This window comes from Camelus ferus, chromosome 17 (genome assembly GCF_009834535.1).
Source record: "Camelus ferus isolate YT-003-E chromosome 17, BCGSAC_Cfer_1.0, whole genome shotgun sequence".
In the NCBI taxonomy this organism is placed as follows: domain Eukaryota; kingdom Metazoa; phylum Chordata; class Mammalia; order Artiodactyla; family Camelidae; genus Camelus; species Camelus ferus.
The window spans coordinates 20,715,763-20,742,616 of record NC_045712.1 but is presented as its reverse complement, the minus strand read 5'-3'; the positions used below and the strand labels follow the sequence as shown (position 1 = coordinate 20,742,616).

General features: G+C 36.2%; 1 protein-coding gene across 1 annotated transcript in view; it reads right to left on the bottom strand.

Moving 5' to 3' along the window:
• ERC2 (ELKS/RAB6-interacting/CAST family member 2) overlaps positions 1-26,854 on the bottom strand; it is an 875,889-nt gene that overhangs the window by 435,955 nt on the left and 413,080 nt on the right. The window contains exons 13-14 of the mRNA XM_032458251.1: positions 20,688-20,881; positions 8,499-8,510 (exon numbers count right to left, since the gene is read on the bottom strand). Of these exons, the coding sequence (XP_032314142.1) occupies positions 8,499-8,510; positions 20,688-20,881 (206 nt within the window). The remainder of the gene's footprint in view (positions 1-8,498; positions 8,511-20,687; positions 20,882-26,854) is intronic.

Here is a 26,854-nt window from a genome sequence, read left to right as displayed (position 1 = left end):
CATAAAGGACTGCACACATTAACTTCATAAAAATAGTTTTAAACATTTATGTGTAACAAAAACAACCATTAGCAGAAAAAAAAAGACAAACTAGCTGGGGGGGAGCATTTAAAACTCAAATCAAAGACAAATGGGTAATTTTCCTAATATACAAAGAGCTTCTACAAATAAATAAGAAAAAGATCAACAAAAGAATATGACAAACTATAAATACATTTAAAGATGCACAACTTCGCTTATAAGAAGATAAAAGCAAATGAAAAATACACTTAAATGCTATGGTTCACCTTCCATATTGACAAAGATCAAAAAACTTACAAACTACACTGCATTGATAGAGTTAAAGGGAAAAAAAGGCACTCTTACATACTGCTAATAGGACTGTAAATGGTTTAGTCTTTGTAGAAGACAACTAGCAAAATTAGAAATGTCCTAGCAATTCCACATCTAGGAATTAATCCCACAGATATATTCATATATGTATATGGAATTAAGTCTATTCAAAGTTATTAATTATAGCAGTCTGCATGTAAGGAAAAGACTTGAAACAACCTAAAAGTCCTTTAGGAGGAGATAAGTACAAGGGAACAGTATGCAGAGGTAAAAAGGAATAGAAAGCTTTTATGTATGGATATGGGAAGATCTTTAAAGATATTTTGATTAAAAAAGAAAACTGAGGTGTAGAACAGTATGCATTATATTATGGCACATGCATGAGTATCATAATGTAAATCCTATTAATTTGCTTCCATCTCTCTAGATGCTATTTCTGAGAAGACTTTTAGTTACACCACAGTGTCTGGTACAGAGCAGATGTATAATTACTACTTGACAAAAGTGAAAAAGTTAATAAATAAAGAAAATAAATAGATGAAGAAACATTCTTGGATACTTAGCCTGTCCTCTGAACTCAGTATCAGGTCCTTTTATACATGGATACCAAAAGGCTGTGGCTGAATCCTAGCTATCAAGTTCTCTAGTTCGAGAAAAACCAGAAATGCATCCTTATATAAGACAAAAATGCATTGAATAAATTAATAACTGAATTGGAAAAGATTACTTTTCAATGAGCATAAGATGAATTTTTTAGTTCACTTGTTCATATCCCTCTGGAATAAAGCATTCAGAAGAAAGACATTGTTTTCAACCTTTCCCTCAAAATCTCTCAATGGCTTAGGGGGAAAATGTCTACAGTTTTTATTCCAGCAACTGAGTTTTCTAGAACTAGGAAAACAAAGGAAGCTGGCTTGAGGGGATCATCTCCCACTTCTCTCTTGCATGAACTCCCTACTCTCACCTGTTACTCTCAGCATGAAAACCTTCATCACAACAATAACCATGGCAACCACAACCATCACCACTTAATGAACATCTACATTGTGCCAGATTGTTCTCCACACTCAATGTGTATTATGACCACAAGCTCATGAGAGATGAATTATAATACAATTGTCTCCATTTTACAGACATAGTGATAGGCTTAAAGACAAGTGACATGTGTCCACCATGCCACAGCCATGATGATGTTGTTTTTAGGATGGAGTTTATTTAATCTTCTACTGTAGTATTTTTTCCTGACAATAAATAGCAGCTTGAATAACCTGGATTACAAGTAAAATATTAATATAAAGTAATAACAGGCCTGGTATAGATGACACACATGAAATCCAGGAGTAGTGCTTTTTTTTATCTGCTCAGGAATCCCTAAAAAGCCCCTGCTTCACATGTTTAGGTAGCAGAAGAGCACCCACACTCACCAAAGCGATAGGACACCTACATGCCAAATATCCAGTGAGTGTTTCTCACCAAGGCTCACTCATCACAGGTTATCAGAAGATTCTCTGGCTATTCGTTATTATAACAACTCATTCTCTCCACGGTAATTATCTGTGAGCAACATATCATGCTGTCCTTGGAACCATCAAACTGACATATGATTAAATAGCAGAGGGCTCTGAAGTTAAATTTAAAACTACTCTCTTACACTTCAACTCACACATCACACTGAGATCTGTCCAGCCATGGGAATACTCCAGCTGAACAATACCAAAGACCAGTGAGAGACTATTCCATTACTTCACGTTCCCATCTGAGAAAGGTGGTGATTATATTCTCAAAACTTTCTAAAGAGATTTTCCCAGGACCTAAAGTGAAATTTTGCAAAGCAATCTCTGTATGAAGTTCTGCCCACCCCCGCCCCACTAAAATATTTCAAGAGCTGCTTATATTCACTGTTACGTCTTCACAGTTATGTGTGGGGTCTTACAAGAAAGAGAAAATTTCTTCAGTACACCATGAGAATCACACACTTCCTTGAAAAAATTTTTGTAAAGCGTAAGTTATTGTATACTCAGCTCTGTATGTACCAACAATAATAATGCTTATATTAACAATATTACCAATTAGAAAAAAATGAAGAAAAAATAATGGGCAAGCTGGAGTTAAAACATAAGTCTTACTGTTCTTGGACTGAAAAAGGAGTAATAAGATGTTCTTCAAGGGGAAGTTTGTTTCCATTTCTCAGTCCACTCTATGGTTTCTAGAATGAAAGTTTTTCTATAAAAATAATTCTATACAAGCCATTTTATTTTTGAAGGAGCTGTGAATTAGGAAAAACAATTTTTTCCATACCCAATAAAAGAGTTGCACCCAAAGCTAAATCAGCCAATTTCTGCCTTCCTAGTCTATTCTTCATATTTACTACTTTAATATTATAAGTCATTTCACCTATATAGTATTCATTAAATTTAGAGTAAAATAAAAGAGTGGCAAACACTGAAGCTATCAAAATGCCCTATAAAGTTTATAAAGCCTTTGTTAGATATATCAACAAAGTTTCTTCAGAGAAACACACTATACCCACTCATTTTGAAAAAAGTTTCCCCAAAAATGTAAGTTTCACAAAAATGTGACATTACACAGTGTGAAAATTCAAGCACCTTTACCTAACACGGAAGAGTCCCAGTCACTAGCTGGATACGTTTCCCTACAACTCGAGCTGGTATTGTGGGTAATGAAGTGACAGAATTCACATTTCATAAGAAAAGCCATATAAAGGAAATAAGATATTATTTTTCTAGAAAGTGATTTATAATAATACTGAGAAACTATTTTTTTTAAATTCCTTCCTCTTCTCAACATTTACAGAAAAGGCTAACATATCTTGAGAGATTTACTATTTGCTGATATTCATCCATATGGTGGCACCAACCAAAAGCCAGGAGCAGGGGAGGAATAGGGAAAAGAAAAGATTCTGACAAATGAATCATTACTTCTACCAACTTGACAACTCTTATTCTGGGGCCAGGACTTAACAGGCCCACCTAGGACTCTCTCTTGATTTTTGCTGTTGTTGTTTCATTGTTGTCAATCTTTTAAAAGATTTGCTAGTTAAGAGTGGTTTTACTTATTTCAAGGAACCTCAGAAACACACTGCACTACAAAATATTTCAGCTACAATGCAAATTGTGTTCCTTCAATCTTCTTCTCTCTTCTAGAAGGCACAGATAAGAGTGCCAGAGCAGCAACTCAAGCAAAAGCTAAAAAGTAAAAAAAAAAACAAAAAAAAAAAAACAGAGCTTAAAGCCCTAGTTCTACAAATTGGAGCTGGCTCAGCAAAACATTAGCCACGGCAAGTCCCACTAAGGCCAGGTTGGAAAGGTGCAAGAACCAATCTCTGGCTACACCTCAAAGTTCAAAACCATCTCTAAATATAGAACGCACTTTATGTTTGCAGGAGCTGTAAATCAGGGAAAACAACTTTTTTTCTATCCCCAATAAAATATTTGCACCCAAAGCAAAATCAACTGATTTCTGGCTTTCTACCAGTTCTACTTGGGCATAAAATTTTCTGACACTTCACCAGAAATGTCAGCATTAGTATAAGGCAGCTTTAAAGAGGGAAATGATTTTCTGACCTGTGGATAACCCCTTCAACCCCAACAGGAAAAGGAATTTTAAAAAACACCTGAAACCCAGTTTTTCCAGTTATTAGTATAAATGGGACAAACTATTTTTCATACTGGCCAAATCCTTCCTTATAGGAAGTACTGGTCTTTGAATTCAGTGAGGGGAGGGTCATGCTATACCCCCAACACCCTGCACAGTCCCTTGCAAGGAGAAGGATTTTAATGAATAGTCAAGAAAGGAGGGAAGGAGGGAGAAAATTAGGTAAGTTCAGAAGGAGATCTTTTCCCTTCTCCTTTTATTTGTGTCTTTACTTTTCATGAATTTCCAAACATCCAGCTTGATAAAAAAATAACAATCATATTTTTTCTTAAGGCTTCCTGTCTGAAGCTAGATTTGATATCTAGTGCAGTCAACTCAGCCTCCAGAAAAAGCCCACCAGCAAATCTCTGTGGGGACCAAGTGAAAAGCAGGAGGGGTGAGACAAAGCTAATGGAAGTTCCTTTCTTCAAGAATCATTTTTTCAACAACATTCAGGAGCATGACTCCAGTGTGTGGCACACCACCACAGGGAGCAAGAGACTCATCCAGTGGTAGAGGAGGTGGATGTCTACTCAAAGACATAGTACACTGTTTAACTGCCTAATTCGAAGCAGGATATGACACAGGCCAAGGAAAAGGGTTGGATAAAGCTCTGAGGAATTCAAGGAAGAGAGAAATTGCTTCTGCTTGAGGCATTCAGGGAAGGCTGGGCAGAAAAGGTTATACCTGAGGTGGCCAAGAGGCAGGATTTGAGCATAAGGAACCAGCTCGGGGTGGAGGAAGTGGTGGTGGTGGGGTAGTGCATTAATGTCAGGATGAAGGAAGAGGCTGGCTGCACAATATTCCCCTAAAATGCTTCATGGAATGTATTATATGAACACCATATTTGGGAAACTACGGATTGAACACAATTGTACAAGTTTTCCCCCTGCAGGCCTCTCAGTGCTTTTACTATCCAAATGGAACAGAAGTCGCACAAAATTTTTTTTAAGTAAATCAGAAAGGATTGACTTTTGGGGGGAAATTCCAATGCCTTCACTTACTAGCTGTATTAACTTGAGCAACATATTTAACTTTTATGAACTCCAGTTTCCTCTTCTCTAACATGGAAGAAATGACAGTCCCAACCTCATACAGTTGTGAGAAGTAAATACTACATAAAAGTGATTAATTTAGTGCTGGCACTTAATGTTTAATGTTATTCCTGTTGCTGCTACTTCTGTTATTTCCATTATTACTAATTTCAACATGCATGGTGAATATAAAAATGAAGAATGTAACACACAGCATTTCTTAAACAGTTTGGTCAATTTTTCATCAGCTATTTTTTGAAAACGCCAAGCCAGCATGTAATGCCCAGCCTGGCACACAGGAGGAGCTCACTCTGTATTTGTGGAGGGAAAGGGGCCATGAACTGATCCTAGCAAAGAGCAAACTGCAGGGCAGCAAGGTGATGCTCTCAGCAAAATGTTTATTATTATTTTCTTGGGCAACAAGTCTCTGAGGTCCAGGAGTAGTGACTTCATCTTTTGCTAGAAGAATGAGGGATTGAGAGTGCAGTATTCAGCTTTAGGAAACAACACAAAGAGTTTATTTTGGTAGAGTGTTTGAAATGACTCTGTAACAATGAGCTCACACCTGCTGCCAGGTGCTAGCGATCAGCTTGAGCCTGCTTGCCAGGATGATGCACAAGGCTGATCACCAACAGTCCCTCCATTAGATATTTGCAGGAAGGATCCTAGAAGACCTGCTCCAAAGACAGCTACTTCGTCTCCAAAAGGATATATTGAGGCACAAACAAGCAGCTGACCCAGAATCCAGAGCAAAACAGAGGCTGGGGGAGCCCACAAGAAGCCTGAGGCTTCTATTTTCACTTGGTTGATTCTCTGGCAAGATTTTGAACTGAATCCTAAAGGGTAGATATATTTTTGATCAATTGTTGCATACATTTAACTAGATAACCTCATCTCTCATAAGTCACACACTAGTCTCACAAATAGTTACTAGAAATGAGCAAATTTCACATAAACTTTTCCCCTGAGTGCAATGCAGGGATCTTGCTAAATCTCTCCAGTTTCCCACTGCTTTGTGTGTAAAAAGATTCTTGACGAAGCACAGTTTTCTAGAGTGAGACCCTAAGTAGGTTTAGAATATTACATTTGCGTTTTATCAAACCCAATACTTAACATCTGTCCACCTGAACTGAAGCAAGACAGACTACACAGAATTTGAAAAAGAAATGAGACTACTTTAAAAAATAGTTGGAGGGGAGAATTTCGCACAGAGTGCACAGTAGATAGAAAAGAACCAAGAATTATCAAAGTTTTCAAAATTCAGATTGGGAGACAGGCAGGTACAGGGCAGACTACAAACTTCTATGGTAAGAAAGGTCAGATTTTTTTAATATGATAAATGTACATACATACAAATGTATGTATGCACACACAAATATATGTATCTCAATTGTAAACCATATAAAGAAAGCACATGGGCCAGAGATCCTATATTCAATTCAATTGTTATATTTCATTTGTTTTAACTGGTAAACCTATAAGTGGTTGGGAAAAAAAGCATAGTTAACTCAGGAAACTTTGTCAAAGCTCAAAAAGCTTCCAGGACTCCATAGGAGATGTTTCCGGGAGATCAGGGCTGCCCAATTCCTCCTACACTAATAATATAACTAGAGACTGTTTACAGTGATTGTACATTTTCTCCATCATGTTCATTTGAGGCAAGAGGTTAAATATATTGAAATGATCTGAATTTTGTTCTCATCACTATAGTTCTCCCAGTTAGACTCAGCCTGCACATTTTGCCAAACCCAATTAGCATACCCTTGTTCAAAGAACACCTTATAACCCACAACTCTTCCAGCTCTAACCCTGCATCCCATCTTCTGAGAATCTGAGTTCATGTTCATTCACCATGCAACAGGAAAAAAACAAAATAACTGCACAATACAGTTCCTGGTGCATAAAAGACAGCAGAATACCTGTGGACAACATCTGAAGGCCAAATCAGGCAGCCTGAGGTGTGACAGTGACAGGGGTCTCTGGTCTCAAGGGAGCAGATTAGGGGTAGCAAAGGAATGGCAAAAGGAGAAAGAAAACAAAAAAGACAGGCAAGGAGAAAAGCTTAAAGCTTTGTTAAATGAGCTAATCCAAAACTTGGAGGAAGGGTTCAGATGCCATGTGGCCCAGGCCCCTCCTCCCCTACCCTCATTATGATGTCTGTTTCTGCATATAGGGGCACCAGAAAGTGAGTTAACAGTCACTAGATTTTTGGTGAGAGCAGTTCTGAGGCACCGCTTTTAATCTCTATTTAGATTTCTGTTTTGGGAACTATTGAGGATGGGCTTCCTTCAGTGTGATGAAGTTCAAGGCAGTTCCTGTGGGACACCCAGTGTGGTATGTGAGAATAGCAGACAAGTGGTTTCAATTTCAAGGACTATGAGCCTCCCTACCAGGGTCGGGAGCAGGCAGGGGGAACAAAACTGGTGTGTGGGCAGGAGGCCTTGTTTTGAAATTATTTTCTGCTGGCTTAGGTGATGAGCAGTAGACGGAATGAAGAGGTGCAGACCCTGAATAAGGAGAAGAAAATAATACAGTTTGCCTCTCAAAAGAGCAACTGTATTGGCTACCAACTTAATTTGAGTCTTTTTTTAAGTCTGGGTAGTCCAAAGAATGCATGAACATTCTCTAATAAACTCACTGATTGATAAAGAAATCACTAGATATTACTAGGCATTATTGGAAAGAGAAGTCTTCCTTAACTAAAAGGAGAACCCATTTTTGACTTGAGCTCCCTAACTTAGGAGAATCAAAACTGGGATGCATTTTCAAACAAAATGTCCATTTTGCTACTTAATATTGGGGTGCACTCAGTCAACACTGAAACTAGTTTTACATTTGGTTCCATATGCTATGCCCTAGGTAATTAAAGTATGTCTTATGGCTAATAAAAATGAAGTTAAAAAGTTTAAAACCAAAACAATGACAGGAAATAACATGTGTGTTCAATATGTTACTAAGACACTGATAATTTTCAAAAGTGACTTTAAAAAAAGTATTATAAATCTTTCAAAACACAGTGATTTATTAAGCGAAAAGTCTGAACGATTTGCACTATTAAATTTAGCTTTTAAGTTGCTGTGTCATGGGCAAATCTTTTGTTCTTCGAGGTTAAATTTAGCATCCTGAATTTTGCTTTTTCCACTGCTTCATGTTTTATCATCATGCAGCCAGTTTTCTAAGCTGCACAGGAGAAATGCACTCAGGAGTTTTTGCAATGATTTCTCTTACTGATTTTATAAACCAGGAATAGAATGTATCAAATAATCCAAAGGTGATTTATCTTCATCTTCTTCTTTGCCTTTTCCCACCTATACAGGCTTCTCATAAAATAAGCCTTCCCTAGGCATGGGATGAAATGGGGAAAAAATGTGATGGCCAGAGGAAAATCATTTCAGAAATGTGTTTGTTAAACAAGTGCAAGCAATAAATTGAACTGAGAGGGGAAAAGCAGTTAGAAGAAAAACTGAAAGTACTGACCTGAGAGTCAAGCTGATTGGAGCAAGGGTGAAAGCAGCAATTTGGAGGATAAGCAGAAAAGAAAAGGGATAGCAAAAGAGAATAAAAGGAAGGAAACGCATTAGTTTTAAATATACAGCCAACAGATGTTATATCAGCAGGTTTTAAAACCAAATAAAGGACAATAAAGCAAGTTTTATCTGATATTAGCTCCAAAAGGCCTGGGCATACACTGTAAGTTGTTACAGTAAATACTATACATAAAAACTGGTATCTGCTCTCATTCACATAATCACAAGCACTGATGTGAACCAGAGGTGTGTGCCAGCAACCCAATGGCAGAATTTGCCCTTTTCTGGAAGAATATTTATAGAGAAAGCTCCTATCTGTATGCACATAAAATTTTATTATTTAATAAACTGAAATGGAAGTTACAGAGGTATTAGAGCTGGCTGTAAGCATTGTTAGAAAGATTTTATTAGAACCAGTAAGTTGGATGGTTATGTCCTATTTTTCCTTCATCCCTAAAAGCCAAGACGACCTGAGCAATCTGGCTTTCTGTTCAAATATTTCCATTTAAGAGCACTGCACACAGCAGTGATCAAACACACTGTAAGGATGGCGTCAGGTGAAGCGCCACCTGCCTATCAACCTCCCAAGAAAGACAGATTAAGTTCCAAAGCTGAGAGTCATCTTTTTTAGTTGTGAAAATGAGGATCAGACTTCATCACTAAAGATATTTAGACACTTCAATAACTAATTTGTAGAAGAATATTTAGCATGTCCTTCTAATCTGTTAAAACAAAATAGTCTCCAATGTCAAGCAAAAATTAAAAGAAAAAAATCAAATTCTCTTCAGGCTACCACAGAAGGCATAGTGGACATTCATTTTGTTAACCTATAAAATTCCCTTTGCATAAAAACAAAGTGGATTAATAAATACTTTACCAGCTATCTGCTCAGAGGGTAAGGTATCTGCTCACCATTCCAAACTATTAAGAAGTAGTTTTAAGCATTTCATATAGAAGCAAAGCAAAACAAATCCTCAGGGAACAAATCCTTAAACAAAAGCATTTCAAATGAAAACAGCATAGACTATAATGATAAAAATCAAATAGAAAACTCAAGATTAAAAACTTGGTGAAAGAACTGATGCAATAACCCCTCGTGTCTGAAATCTCCCTTCAGTGTTTCCTCATCACAAATGCACAACTGATCAAAAATAAGAGTTAAGTCAGGCCATGGTCTTTACAGGAACTCTGGTGACCCTGGCCCCAGATACTGTTTTCAAATCCTCCTGGAGCAGAGGTATATCAAACTGAGGTCCACAGTGAAATTTTAGGGAATCCTAAAGTGAAACAGCAAGCAAACATTTAAGATTTAGTTACCTTTTCCAAGGGCTCCTAGTTTCTATTAAATTCTCAAAGGCTTCTTTGATATCCATGACCTTCCCCAAAAGGCTGCTAGTGATGGTATAAAACCATCTGCCACTTATTTTAAAGAAAATTCTTCAAATATATTAACAAACATAAATGGAAATGACTTAGCAAGTAGAGTTTATATCAAAACAAATATAACTGTTATCAAGTTCCTTCCACTCACCATCAGACTTGTAGATTATATTATCATCATTTAAAAACTAAAGCTTAAATTTACATTTTGTGAAAAGAGTACTGAAAGGCAACAAAGCAATTATGGCACCACATTATAGAACAAATTCAGGGGGAAAAACAATAGTCTGTTTTTCAACCTCAGATAAAGCACTTTTAGGCATCTAAAATGATTTCTCAATGTCCAAATGTCTGGTGGCGTAAGTTCCAATCCAGATAATTATATGCTACTTTGTTTTCTATTCTGATGTTATGTTTTAGAATTAAAACCCTGAGGGACCCACCCTCCTCTCCAGGGTGGGGAGGGATGTGACTGAGAGTTCAATTTAGGCATTCCCTGCCCTCCAAATACTGGCAAAGCCTCTAACATATTTAAAATAATTACATGAAAGGTCACCTGACTGATTCCTTCCTCTGGGTGAGATGCCAGAAATCCAGTAGCATCAGATCTTATTTGACAGAGTTAACCTCTCTCTTTTCCCTAACTAAAAGATTAATTCTGAAACTCTAAATAAAATTCAGAGACTATAATGGACACTGACACAAAAAGACTACATATTTAATTGCCTCTAATGTTCAATTAGCTACTTGATTGTGCAGCACACGTAATACTTAGCCCTGGTGATCATATAAAGACTTTAGCCTGATTTGGACCAACAATCAGGGGCTTGCTCAAGCCCCCTCCCACCACCTGTGTCAAACTCCCCTAGAGCAGCCTGCAGTCCAAGGCAGAAGCTCCCTGCTGAGCCATCAGCATCAAGAGCAAGCGTCTACAGGCAGACTTGGACAAGGAGACCACACTGGAGCAATATACACTTTGAAAAGAAAAATCTTTAATGGCTGATGAAAAACATCATTCATGTGGAATTTAAGAGGTAAATTCATCCGTGTAAGTGCTAGTCATGTGCTATTTAGAATGTATATATTGTGGTGAAAATAAAAAATGAGATTAACAGAATACAAAGCAAACACAAATTGCCCTCTGAGAGAAAAGCAGATCAGTGTCAGTGTCATTTGAGTTATTCCTAACCCTGTACCTTTTGTTGCACATGACTGAAGCTCTGGAACATTTTATTTTATTTTTATTGAAGTATAGTCAGTTTACAATGTGTTGATTTCTGCTGTGCAACATAATGTTTCATTCATACATATACATATGTTCATTCGTTTTCATATTCTTTTTCATTATATATTACTACAAGATATTAAATATAGTTCCCTGTGCTACAGAAGAAACTTGTTTATCTATTTTATATACAGTAGTTAATATTTGCAAATCTCAAACTTCCAATTTATCCCTTCCCACATTCTTTCCCCCCAGTAACCATAAGTTTGTTCACTATGTCTCTGAGTCTGTTTCTGCTTTGTAGGTAAGTTCATTAGTGTCTTCTTTTTTCTTTTTTTAGATTCCACATATGAGTGATACCATTTGTTATTTTTCTCTCTTTCTGGCTTACTTCACTTAGAACGACAATCTCTAGGTCCATTCATGTTGTTGCAAATGAAATTATTTTACTCTTTTTTATGGCTGAGTAGTATTCCATTGTATAAATGCACCACAACTTCTTTATACAGTCATCTGCTGATGGACATTTAAGTTGCTTCCATGACTTGGCTATTGTAAATAGTGCTGCTATGAACACTGGGGTACATGTATCTTTTGAATTAAGGATGTTTCTGGATATATGCCCAGGAGTGGGATTGCTGGATCATATGTTAAGTCTATTTTTAGTTTTTTGAGGAATCTCCATACTGTTTTCCATAATGGCTGCACCAAACTACATTCCCACCAACAGTGTAGGAGGGTTCCCTTTTCTCCACACTCTCTCCAGCATTTATCATTTGTGGATTTTTTAATGATGGCCATTCTGACTACTGTGACTTGACATCTCATTGTAGCTTTGATTTGCATTTCTCTGATAATGAGTGATATTGAGCATTTTTTTCATGTGCCTATTGGCCATCTGTATTTCCTCACTAGAGAATTGCTTGTTCAGGTCTTCTGCCCATTTTTGGATTGAGTTTTTTGTTGTTGTTGTTGTTGTTATTAAGATGTATAAGCTATTTACATATTCTGGAAATTAAGTCTTTGTTAGTCGCATCACTTGCAAATATTTTCTCCCATTCCATAGGCTGTCGTTTGTTTTGCTTATGGCTTCATTTACTGTCCAAAAGCTTGTAAGTTTAATTAGGTCCCATTTGTTTATTTTTGCTTTTATTTGTATTGCCTGGGTAGACTGCCCTAGGAGAACACTGCTAAGATTTATGTCAGAAAATGTTTTGCCTATGTTTTCTTCTAGGAGGTTTACAATGTCTTATATTCAAATCTTTAAGCCATTTTGAGTTTATTTTTGTGTATGGTATGAGGGAGTGTTCGAACTTCATTAATTTACATGTGGCTGTCCAGTTTTCCCAACACCACTTGCCGAAGAGACTGTCTTCTCCATTGTATATTCTTGCCTCCTTTGCCACAGATTAATTGATCGTATGTCTGCGGGTTTATTTCTGGGCTGTCTACTCTGTTCCATTGATCCATATGTCTGTTTTTGTGGCAATACCACACTGCTTTGATTACTGTAGCTTTGTGGCATTGCATGAAGTCTGGGAGGGTTATTCCTCCAATTTCATTCTTCTCCTTCAGTATCACTTTAGCAATCCTGGGTCTTTGTGATTCCATATAAATTTTAGCATTATTTGTCCTAGTTCTGTGAAAAACATCAGGGGTAATTTTATAGGGATCACATTAAATCTGTAGACTGCTTTGGGTAGTATGGCCATTTTAACAATATTAATTCTTCCAATCCAAGAGCATGGGATAACCTTATTATTTCTTTAAGTCATTTTTAATTTCCTTAATCAAAGTTTTATAGTTCTCTGCATATAAGTCTTTCACTGCCTTGGTCAGATTTATTCATAAGTATTTTAATTTTGGGATGTGATTTTCAAAGTGATTGTTTATTTACTTTCCTTTTCTGATATTTCATTGTTAGTATAAAGAAATGCAATTGATTTCTGTATGTTAGTCTTGTATCCTGCTACCTTGCTGAATTTTTTTTATCAGCTCTAGTAGTTTTTATGTGGAGCCTTTAGGGTTTTCTATATGTAGTATCATGTCATCCACATATAATGACAATTTTACCTCTCCTCTTCCAGTCTGTATCACTTTTATTTCTTTTTCTTGCCTGACTGCTACAGCTAGGACTTACAATACTACGATGAATAGAAGTGGTCAGAGTGGGCATCCTTGTCTTGCTCCAGATTTTAGTGGGAAGGCTTTCAACTTTTCACCATTTAGTATTGTGCTGGCTGTAGGTCTGTCATAAATAGCTTTTATTATGTTGAGGTATGTTCCCTCTATACCCACTTTGGTAAGAATTATTATTATAAATGGGTGCTGAACTTTATCAAATGTTTTTTCTGTGTCTATTGAGATGATCATGTGATTTTTGTTCTTTCTTTTGTTGATGCGGTACATCGCATTGATTGAATTGCATATGTTGAACTATACTTTTGTCCCTGGGATGAATACAACTTGATCACAATGTATGATCTTTTTTTATGTGTTGTTGGATTCTGTTTGCTAATATTTTTTTTTGAGGATTTTGACATCTATGTTCATCAATGATATCAGCCTATCATTTTCTTCTTTGGTAGTGTCTTTGTCTGGTTTTGGTATCAGGATGATGATGGCTTCATAGACTGCATTTGAGAGTATTCCCTCCCCTTCAATCTTTGGGAAGAGTTTGAGAAGGATCAGTATGAGTTCTTTATATGTCTGGTAGAATTCCCCAGTGAAGCCATCTGGTCCTGGACTTTTGTTTGCAGGGAGGGTTTTTTTTTTTTTTTTATTGCTGATTTTGTTTCACTTCTAGTGATCAGTCTATTAAAATGATCTCTTTCTTCTTGATTTAGTTTTGGTGGACTGTATGTTTCTAGAAACCTGTCTGTTTCTTCTAGGTTGTCCAATTTGTTGCCATATGGTTATTCAAAGTATTCTCTTATGATTTTTTGTATTTCTGTAGTGTTGACTGTAGTTTTGCCATTTTCCTTTCTTATTTTGTTTATTTATGTCCTCTTTTCTTCTTGGTGAGCCTGGCCAGTGGTTTGTCAATTTTGTTCACTCTTTCAAAAAACCAGCTCTTGGTTTGATTGATTTATTCTACTGTTTTTTTTCTTAAATCTCTATTTTATTTATTTCCTCCCTGATCTTAATTATTTCTTTCCTTTTGCTGACTTTAGGTTTTGTTTGTTCTCCTTTTTCTACTTCATTTAGGTGGTAAGTTAGGTTGTTTATTTGAGATTGTTCTTGTTTTCTGAGGAAAGCCAAATTGCTATGAACTTCCCTCTTCAGACTGCTTTTGCTATAAATTTTGTGTGGTGTATTTTCATTGTCATTTTTGTCAAGGAATTTTTAAATTTCTCCCTTGATTTCATCACTGACTCATTGGTTTTTTTAGTAGCATGTTGTTTAGTCTCCATGCAGTCATTTTTTTCTTGTTCATTTTTCTCTGGTTGATTTCTAGTATCATGACATTGTGGTCAGAAATGATGCTTGAAATAATTTCTATTCTCTTATATTTGTTGAGGCTTCCTTTGTGTCCAAGTATGTGGTCCATCCTAGAGAATGTTCCATGCACACTTGAAAAGAAAGTATATTATGTTTTGGGGGATGTAATGTCCTAAAACTATCAACCATGTCCAACCACTGTATTATGTCATTTAGTATTTTCATTGCCTTACTGATGTTCTGTCTGGAAGATCTGTCCAATGATACTAGTAGGGTGTTAAAGTCTCCTACTGTTATTGTGTTGCCATCAATTTCTCCCTTTATGTCTGTTAGATTTTGTTTTGTATATCTAGGTGCTCCTATATTGGGTGGATATACGTTAACAAATGTAGTATCTTCTTCTCTTGCTCCTTTGATCATTATATAGTGTCTTTCTTTATGGCCTTTGTATGAAAGTCTATTTTGTCTGATATGAGTATTGCTATTTCCATTTTCTCGTAATTTCCATTTGCATGAAACATCTTTTTCCATCATTTCACTTTCAATCTATGTGTGTCCTTCACCCTAAAGTGGGTCTCTTGTAGACAGCATATTATAGGCTCTTGTTTTATTATCCAATTGGCCACTCTATGTCTTTTGATTGGAGTATTAAGTCCATTGACATTTATAGTAATTACTGATACATGTGTCTTTATTGCTATTTTAAACTTTGTTTTCCAGTTGTTTTGGTATTTCTTCTTTGTTCCTTTCTTTTTCTTTTTGTGGTTTGGTAATTTCCTTTTGTATTACCTTGGTTTCTTTTTCATTTTTGTGACTCTAGTGTATGCTTTTGATTTGTGGTTACCCTGTTTTTCAAGTATGTTAACCCATTATTATATCTGTTTCTAAGAAGAATGAAAAGAAAATCTGCATTTTCCTGCTCCCCTCTCCCACCTTTTATGATTTTGATGTCCTCTTTTATTGACATCTTCTAACTCTTTGTTTTTGTCTTGCTGCCTTTAGAATCTTTTCATCTTTAACTTAACTATCATACATCTTGGGTAGGTCTATTCGGGTTCTTCTTGTTTGGGACCCTCTGTTCTTCCTATACATGGATATCTGTTTCCTTCTTTAGGTTTGGAATGTTTTCAATCATGATTTCTTCAGATACCTTTTCTATCCCCTTTTCTCTTTCTCCTCCTTCTGGGACTCATATCATTCATAGATTAGCATGCTTTATATTATCCCATAGGTCCCTTATATTGCCTTCATTGGTTTTCATTTGCTTTTGTCTGCTGTTCTGATTGGGTGATTTCTGTTATCCTGTCTTCTAAGTCACTTATTTGTTCTTCTGCATTATCTAGTCTGCCTTTGACTGCCTTTAGCTTGCTTTTATCTTAGCAATTGAGTTTTCTAATTTTAATTGGCTCTTCTTTTCCTTTTTATAGTATTCTGCATTTCTATTGATATTCTCTCATTTCTTTCAGTGCTTTTATCAACCCCTTTTTGAAGTCATGTTCTAGTAAACTGTTGGGGTCTATTTCATTGTTTGTTCTTTCAGGGGATTCTCTTGTTCGCTTAACTGGGAGTGGTTCCTCTGCTTTTTCATTTTACTTATATTTCTCTGACTCTATGGATTTAGGAGTATCAGTTATCTACTGTGGTCTTGAAGGGTATTTTTTTTTAAGTTGGGGCATTTCTGTGTAGACTGTGCAAATCTCATTACTTTGTTGTGAAGGCTGTTTTTAGTATGGACCTCTGTCACGTCTTTCTTCCATGTGTATTGGCTGTTATTCCTTTGACTGGGGATGTGGTTGGTGTTGTGGTGTTCAGAGCCTGCCCCGGTTGTTGAGCAGAGCCTCCTTTTTGTTCTGTCACAGCCCTGACATGGGCTGGGACTGCTCCCGTTGTTGGAATAGAGGCTTCCAGACCTGTTTCTGAACTGAGGTGTGTGGTAGGTGGGTTTGGAGTTCTTCTGCCAGAAGAGGAGCTGCAGAGTATTACTTCACAGGAGATGTCTCCCAGTAAGCCCGCTGTGGTGTTGTCTGTCACTTGTTATGGGGGCTTAAAAAGTACACTTTGTTGACGGTGCCCTTGTCCCCGCCTCAGCCACAGGAATGTCTGCAACCCCTTTTGGTGTCCCCCACGTTTTGCACCCACAGAGTCACCAATGCAGATCTGGGGACATCAGGCACTAGAACCCGCTGTAGTTCTAGCTTGTAGTCACACACCTGCATCCATGGCGTGCTACAGGGTCAGCATAGACTCCATCCCCATGTCCATGTATGGTATGCAGGCCCAGTGTTAATGTCAAACCTGTCTGTTTTAGAAGCACAGGTCCACAAAGTCACCAGCAGAGCAAATGTGCCACTGCTGCCTAGGACTAGAACCAAATTTTGGTTCCACCTGTGAAGTTGCAGGACCCCTGGGTATGGATTCAGGTTTCAATCCTACCTCTCCCAGGGAGCCATGCATCAGGGATTGTGTCCCTCCAGAGGAAGCTGAGAAGAAGGCTACATCTGATCCTTGCCTATTCTTGCAAGAATGTGCGCCAACAGAGGTCCTAAGCAATGCCCCCTGGGCTAGTAGAGATGGTGGCTATGGCCCCGCTGTGTTGCACTCTTCCCATCACACACACAGCAGTAATACTTTTAATGAGGGTGCCACGCTGTTCTGTTCTGCACATACTCCCAGCCACAGCCCGCACTACACTCTAGCCCTCTGAGGCTGCCTCTGCTCAGTCAGCCCCAGTCCTCTCCTGGGGCTCATATGCAGAAGCCCAAGCTCCAGCAGTCCTGGCCCGCCCCCTATGGCCCACATCTTGGGCTGGGTATTGCAAGGACCTTCTGTGTTGGTCCCTCTCAGTTGTGTGTGCCAAGCAGCTACTGTTTTCTCCTCCAAGCCTTGGAATCTTCCTTTCTGTCCCCACTGACCTCCTTGCTGGAGAGGGGGCATCCTAGAGTGAGGGTGCTGTTCCTCATTCGCCACTACCTCCCTGAGGGACAGGTCCTGCACTCATTTCCTTTTTCTTTCTCCTACCCGCTTTTGTGAGGAATCTCCTTGTATTTATGAAGTAAGAGATATTCTGCCAAAGTTCAATAGGTATTCTGTGTGAACTGTTTGGTTTGTAGGTGTAATTTTTGGTGTATTCATGGGATAGAATTAGCTATGCGTCCTTCTACTCCGCCATGCTGGCAATACCCCCTTGAGAATATTTTAGAACACTAGCTGCTTTAAAAAAAAAAAATCTGTCTTTTCACACTGGTAGGTCACATTACAGACCAGCGACCACAAATTTATTTCAAGTTCAATTTTCTGGTTTTCAAAATCACAGACTTAATTGCAAACACTCCTCCTTGACTCCAAAATGGAGATATATGTCACATTGCTAAGAAATCTTTAGTTCCCAACATTATGAGGTATGAATTTTGTACTTTAAGCCAGCAAATGGAGATACTGCCCAATTTGAGAAGGGCTGCCTGACAACTTGAGGAAGATGTTTTGGTTAGAATACATATGTAGCCCAGCAGATAATGCTTCTAAAGGCAGGCCAAGGCTGAGCTCTCCTTTTCCCAAGAAACTTCCCATCTTGATCTCCACCCCCACCTCCTTCTGGGTCTTGGCTGGGCTGGGGCTTGGGCTCAGACATTTCCCAGACTATGCTTTGCTGCTGGACTCAAGACACAGGCAGGCAGGGAACTGGGACAGAGTCGAGTCCCACTGCACATTTTATGAATTACAGTGCTTGGGAGGCATCAGCTTTAAGGAGAGGCAAAGGCAGAGATAAAGAAAATGTGCAGAAAGTACATAAAGATAAATGCCTATAAAATCACTGTTGTTTTAATGCATTCCATATTGAGGAAATAAAAATGTGAATATTCTTGATGATTTAATGGCAGTAGTGTCCAGTTAAGACCTCTTTGTCCAACTAGACAATTATGCTGTTTTATGCAAATATTTATAGTAGCTGATCCTCATTCTCAATTACAGTTCTACAGAGCTGGTTTAGTGCAGAAAAAATATGCTTTCTGAATGTGGGGCACATTGCTTTCCATCATGAAAGCTAATAAAAATGAGGCAGATCTCCTGTGGCCCAGTAGTGATGCCTCTCTGCCAGCTATGTGATTATTGAGTGCTACTGGACTAGGTTCTTCCTTCTGGCCCATTGTTGGATGGGACTGTTCTCAGTCACTCATCTGCCAGACCTGGGTTCAAATCTCAACTTTGATTCTTATAAACTGTGCAACATTGAGGAGTTACTTAATCTGTTAGTCATAGTTTTGTCATCTATAAAATGACGATAATGAGACTTTCTGTGTTGTGGGTAAGATTAAATGGTATACAGTATTGCAAGTCAAGTGCTTGGCAGAGGACCTGATATGCTGTGTGCGTAAAATACACATGACCTATTATTATTATTATTATTATTATTATTATTATTATTATTATTATTACTATCAGTAATATTATCTAGGGCATCCTTTCTATGAGTCACTTCTCAGAGCAGTGGACAAGAAGTAAAGAAACCTACAATTTTGTTTCTTTCTGATCACAGGACCAATTTCCAAAGGGTCATTCAACCTTTCAGGGTCTCAATTTTCTCAGCAATAAAAGAGACATGATCATAACTTCCCTGTGATTTCAAACTAGCTTTTTTAGAAAAAAAAATTTAAATCTAATTGTTCCAAAATAGCCAGATAGATATGTCTAAAATTAACAGTATTTTTAAGACCCAGTAGGCTGGTATAACATTCCCACACTTTAAAATTAAAATAAAATCCTTAAGGATTTTATACACTGCTCTTAGGGAAAAAAATCTTGATTTAATTTCTAAAGTTGGTCACACTGAGTAAGAATCAGATTATCATCAATCTAATGCTAAGATTTTTGAATGAAATAATTGTTTCGGAGTTTAGATGTATTAACTACTATTTTTGAAAATGAAATTTTATTGAGAATTAACCTATCCATTTAATGCAGAGTAACATAATATTGATAATTTGTTTGTTTTAGTATTCAGCTGTTGTTAATAATATAATTGTATTACATCTCACATTACACTCGGAACTGGTACTTGTAAAATGTGATACATTTTAATAGGTTGTTAAGAGATTCACTTCCAAAGAGATTCAAGGTAACACAGCTGGCATGAAGCAGAGGCAAAATCTGAATCCAGGTCTTTCTGTAGCTAAAGATCATGATCTTTCTACAAGACCATAGAAAGCTATTCTACATATGTCCTGAAGTCCTTTAGGGCCTCACAAGTGTCTTGATCAGAGCTGGCAAACATTCACTGATTTATTTAAAATTTGCTGATCTCTTCCATATGGATTGAATCTAGGAAAGACAAATTCTATCGTATTGCTGAACCAATGAGAAATCCTCAGAAGTAATAGAGTTATGTAAGATTATTCAGAAACTCTTTCCTTATATGAAGCATTGAAAGAAAGCTTATTTTTAGAGTCTATACTATACATAAATACAATATGAATATGATTTATCTGAAAATCTAACTACTCTGGAATCCAATATAACCCTCTTTGTTTTTAGACAGAATTTGCTATCAGCTTGGCCTGCCTTAGGACACTATTCAAACATATTTATTTACCAAATGGCGTAAGGTCCTCTTAAAAGATAAATCCCAAGATGTATTTGTTGCGGTGTCCTGAAAGACATCCAAAGAACATAAGCTCCTTTCCCTTTCCCCTGTCTTGAATAAATTCCCAAACATATTCTTTCATATTCTGTGCTTAAAAACAAACCTACAGCATAAATGTTTGTCTTTGATGGGAAAAAAAACTGAGGTTTCACGTAAAGCCTTAATCTCTGACATGATTTACTGGCACAAATGCTAGATCATGGATATCACTCAAAGAAAGTTGACCATTATTAAACACGGAGGATATACGTAGCCCTCAAAAGATAAGCCAATTGACTTCTGAGCATCCCACAGAAACACATCATCATCCCTAACAAGCCATATTCCTCATACATAACTTGTTTCTACCTTGAAATATGAATATGCATTCCAAATCCACCATAACCTGAGATGGGCAACTAAGCAATCAATGTTCACTCCCTATAGACAATTCACAACATGACTCCAAAATTTACCTCTCAAGTTCTGCAATCTTCTTGTCCTTGTCATTCTTTTCATTCTCCACCTCCTTGAGGATCTCCAGCAACCGGTCGACTTCTGCTTGGGCCTTGCCACACTCATCACGGTAATAAGATGCCTCTTTATCAAGCTGTTTTATTCGGTCTGCAAACTCTGGGTTCATCCTGGAGTCATCTTCAACATTATGAGCCTTCAACATTATATTTTTAAAGAATGCAGTTAAGACAACAATTTAGAACAACAGATAGTGCAGTCCACCAATGGCCCAGAAATTAACTTTGGAGATAAAAAATAATAACTATCAAGAATTATGGGTATACTGTCAGTTAAAAGGCAAAATGGAAAACTCACACATTTCAGCTACCTTAGAACAATCCTGATTTTTAGGGGAATTTCTTTTATTGTTGGTATTTTGTTTCGTTACATGATGCTACTTTTTACTCTTTTCCCCACTAAGAATTGGGGGATATAGAGACAGCAATGTCTTTATTCCTGGTGTTTGGCTAGCAGAACTAACACAATTCAACTCCTCACAGTTAAGGAAGTGATTCACAGTAACAGCTTCCTTTTCTAATACACAGAAGCTGAGATAAAACAATATCAAATTATTTCTCCAATAACCATCAAGAGCATATGTAAAACCAAGTAACACATAAGGAACTGGCTGACTGATTATTGAACATTTCATCCCACTGAGAAATTTCAGCAAAAGATGCAGAATGAAAGAAAGGCTTGAAAACACAGAAGGGCTTTCCAGCTAACAGTCATACCCATAAATTCTTGTTCTTTTGATTAAATTAACCTGAAGGAGGAGGATGAGCTGGTTCATGAACAAGCACACAGATGAGAATCAGCAAACACATGCATGGGTTGGGGGCGGAGGCAGCTTTACACAGGAGAACAGACACAGGCAACAACACAGCAACAACACTGCAGAATAATTTGCAGCCAAAGTATTTGTGGTTTTGTGAGTGTGACAGTGTGTTATGGCTTTTTTTTTTCCCAAAACAAACTTTTGGCTGAAATATTCCATGACAGATGGAAATAACACTGCACTGCAATGTTTTGCCTACCCCTTGTTTCCCATTATTCCTAATTGACTTCTTCAAAGAGCAGGCAGGGAAAAAACAAGTAGTTTAACAACAGTGCACATTCAACATAGAAAGTTTAGAGAGGTCATACATGTATGTAACTCCAAAATCCACATGTGAAATAATAAAATGTTAACAATTTATTAGGACTTAAGTTGTCCTGCTGTCTTGCTATGTAGAACAGATGTCTATTGTGCTTTTATACACTTTTTTAAAAAAATTTTCAGGGAAAAAACAAGGCAAGCAAGCTATAGCTACTGTGGGGTCAAATGAATCATGCATGGTTAGAAAATTAATACTAATACTACTGTTAGAAGGCTGATAGTCTTTGCAATGATTTAGTAGAAGAAAATTCAAAAATTAGTATAAATAAAAATAAATTTCTTATTTATGACAAAATAATCATTTTTAGGATATTTTTGCATGTAACATATTATTTAAGCATGAGGATAGATGCAGAATAATTTGTTTTCACAATCTTTAATCTAAGATTTTCTTATTCAAAAAATAAATCAACTACATAAAGGAACTTAGAAAAAAATGTATCAGTTCAACACACTATCAGGCACCCTCTTCATCAATGTTTCTCAGAAAACATTTATTTTTATTTATTTAGTATGTATACTGAATTTCATTAAAATAGATTAGTGAGCTTTTTATAATTAAGATAATCTGAAAGAGAATTCTGAGCTAACATGCTTTTAGGAGTTTATTCATCTAATAATTTTATTTAAAATTGAAGTAATGAATATTAAAATTTGTTAATCCCCCACTTAAAATGTAGAGTAGATATTCTATTTTAAAAGAAAATACTCCATATAACTACTTCTATTTGTGATAATAATAAACTCATTACTCTTATAACAGAAAAGCACTTAAAATATATAGTTTTTAGATTACTAAGAAAAAGAAAACAAAAATTTCATGTTAAATCTCTTTCCCTTTCATGCTATATTATCATCACTTTATGGCAGCTAAACCCTTTTCATGGCAGTTAAACCCTTTTCATGGCAGTTTTCTCAAACTACACAACCAGTGACATTGAGATTTTTTAAAAAGAATTATGGTTCTGAGTAATAAACAGCTAGAAACACTCAAAAAAATGAATAAATGTTTATTTCTGACGAGTTAAAATTCCTTTTTTGACTCAGATTTGAAGACTCAAAAAGAGCTAGCAGTTAGCTGCTGTGTTTATTTTGGTTGTTTTCATTCTTAAGATTATTACTATCACAATTTTTAATAAATGGATACAGGATTACTAGTTGCAAGACTTAGATTCTAAATCTAGCCCTGTGTCTTATGACTATGGGCAAATGAATAAGCTTCTCTAAGGACAATGAAAACTACAAAATGAAAAACATGGGGAAGGTATACTATTCATTTGTGGTTTTATTGGGATTATTATTTTATAATATGCATCCCATCAGTGGGGCTTGTTATACAGCTAAGTTAATAGGTTTATTTAATTTTTGACAATATACTACATATGCCTTAGAGAAGCCTCCCTGTTAGGTTTACAAAGAAAGTAGTCTGCTGGTTATAGGTATGTGAGCACAATCCTTATTTTAGTTCCTTGAAAAGAAGATTAACCAAGGCCAATTTTCAACATGGGGTGAAATTAGATGGGTTGGTAGTCTTTTAAACTAGCAAGTGAGTATGGTTTAGGGACTCACAAGATATTTAGAAGTACAGAAAGCCTAGGAAAAAGCAACCCTGAATCTAGACCACCGCTGACCTCATGTGATGCTACACCTGGATCATGTTATTAAAATAAAGACCATAAACAAGTTTATAGCTGGCCTGGTATCTGTTAGATAATTTGTGGGTGCTAATGATTCTTCCTCTTAAAAGGAATAGACAACTTCAATAATATCTTTGAGTTAAATACATCTATTCATCTCCATAAAAGTATCTACTGATTTCTGGGCAAAATAATTTATGTCAAACCACCTTCAATATTGGTGCCAGAATTCTTGGAAAGGTTATTAAATAAAGGTGTAAACAGGTATCATTTAAAATATTTTAAGTCAATAGAAAGCTATAAGAATTTCTCATTTAGAAATGGGGTAGTAACAGCTGCTTCTGGGTCATCACTAGGGTCCATGTGAAGACCCAAAAGAAGAGAGAGTTTCACATGACTGAAGAATGGTCAGTCCTCCATCCAACCTAAGTAGTGGAGGCAACAGTCTCCACGGAATTTATAAAAGATACTGCAGGTAACCCACTATACTCAGCATGATTCACAACTTTCCAGAGGATAAACTGAAATTGTTAAGCAGTATAACATGATTGTGTTATACTGTGATCTACAGACATAGGGGAGATACTATACTAAAGAAATGCAAGAGGAAATTGAGCTTATAAAGCCAATGCTGCCTTCAAAGTTGCAAGGCCAGAGCCTCTTCTAAAAATGGAGTGAAGGAAGTACTTTATTTGCATTTAGGCAGTACTCTTGCCTTTTCAAATTATAACATGGATTCTTTAATCTGGACTGGCAGCTCCTGATGTGGAACAAAAGTAGGTAACAGATTTGAGCATAATGTACTTTAGACACTGCAAAAACATGATAAATATATTTGAATAAATCACTATCTGAGCAAATTCCTATCATGGCACTCTGACCCATTCAAGATTTAGATGGAAAATGTATAAGTACTTCCCCTTGGTTTGAAATGAGCTCCCCTATAAGATCAGGAAGCAACTGCGCATTCCATTTATCTAAGGCACATCAACTTCATTCACTAGGCAGGAATTTAGGTCTTGACAACTGCAGGTTGGTATGGATTTTCTTTTAATGGTTTCAGAACTTACTTATCATAAATATAGCAAAACACATTGTCACTTTCAAAGACATACACCAGTCATTAAAACCAAAGGAATATCAATGAGCACTTCTTTCCCTAATGTAGAGATTTAATTTTTCTGATTAGACATGTCAATTTAAAAGCAACTCGTTTTTTTAAAAAAAATCTAAGGCATCTACTTCTGCTTCAAAATATTTCTGGTAACTTTTAGAGCAACTCTCAAGCACCTTATAAAAACACAAAATTGAGAAAAGAACATTTCAAAAATGTCTCTACTACATATTAGATCAGTAAATTTTGAGGGTCCCCAATTAAATTTCTTGTGTTTCCATATGTAAGAAAATTTCTCCACAAATGAGAATAATCAAAACAAAGTTTGGAGCCTCACTGATGTGAGCAAGCTGGCATTTTGATGTGAACTGGTTTTGAAAGCCTGAATTAAGCACAAAAGAGAAATCTAGTCATCACTTATGACAAGACATACATAACAATACTTAGTGGTTATTTTAATGAAAGAATTTAGAACTATTTCAGAAAATAAGGCAAAATTTCAGATTAATACTATATCTAACTAAAAGCTAAAAGCAAAAAGTGGCTAAAACCAAACCAGGGAATGACAGTATCAATATGACAAATCACAAGTTTATTTATACTCCTCTTATGAGAGTTAGTCATTGATTATTTTCAATAAAATGTTAGTTCGTCATCCCAAGTGCCTAGAAAGGAAAGCATTAACTTTAGTCCAGAAACCTGCTGTGAAACTAGGCAGGGAATATTCAATTATAATGTAAAATAGCACTCTCTCTTTGAAATGGGCCCTAACAATTTTAATTAAAAAAAAACCATTTCTCTCAAAATAATCAAATGATTAGTCATGACCATAAAGTGCAACAAGAACACTAAATAATGAATCTGAGGACTTTTCTTCCATGCTACTTATGGCTTTTGCAATAATTTGCTAAATTTATGCACTGTAAAAACATGATTCTTCATTGCAGCACTTTGGGGGTTTAGTATCTGTTAACAGCACTTTAACAGTCCTTTCATATCTTAACAGCAAAACGGTATATAAACTGTTGGAAACATTATATTTGATTTCAGTCTTCTAAAAGAAGTTTCAATCTTTGCATGATTCTGAATTATGAACAATATATTGCTCTTTAAAATAAAATTTTATGGTGATTATAGAACTCTAACATATTACAAAACTTAAATTTTACTTTAAATCCAATTAATTAATACCAAATATAATAGCTGAGTGTAAGTAATACATCTGGAAACTAATAATGATGTATCTTTGAATCTTATATTACTTAATTCAAAAGGAAATTATTCTTTCACAATTTCAGCTAACTACAACCAGAATATTCATCATTTGCATATTATAACAACTATTCTAAAAAACAAATTTCTTGTCATAGATGAAAGAAAAAGGGTATCTTTAAATAAACATAAACAAATGTCCAAAATAATTTTTCTTAAATTCCACATACACAAAATAAAAAGAACCAACTATAACCTTAATACTTTTTAAGACCCTTGAAACAAACAATTATTAATCTAATACCTTTTAATTATGGAATTTCCTAAAATTAGAAATGTAGAGAACTGAGTAATTATCTGGATAGTCAATTACAAAACATGAGACTTCAAGTCTTAAGTGTTATTTCAAATATTACTTGAGTTCTTCAGTTATTGAAAGCCTGAGTTAAATGTAAGATGTGTGTGTTTGTGTATGTACATGTGTTTGTACATGCTATGTGTATGCCCTGAATTATCTCTTAAATAACTGCAGTTTTCCATTGTGTCAGGGGAGCTAGTCTATGAGTAAACCAAATAATTTTCTGAAATAGGCTAAAAAAATCATAAAAAGGAACCATTGTACCCAGACAAGGACTGTGAAAACATTTATAATTCAGCCCATCGAGTCCCTGAGTTTGCAAATATGATGACATATAAATCAGGAAGAACTCACTGAACATTTACAAGATTTTTTCTCCCGCTCTGTACTGGAAAAATGCTTAGTCTTTTTCTTGTAAATTCTTATGTAAAATGTGAGCCTTGCAAAAGATGCATTTGCAGAAGAGATGGTGTTTCAATGGATAGTGATTAGGCAGTGAGGACTCATGTGGGAACATCAGAAAGGTCTCAAGTATGTCTTGGTCAGTAGCAAAGTTGCCCCCAAGTAAGTCAAGCATTTGCCTTGCAGTAATGCAGGTACTAAATGAAGCACTAAATTTAGGACCCAGAAGGTCTAAAGACTTATTA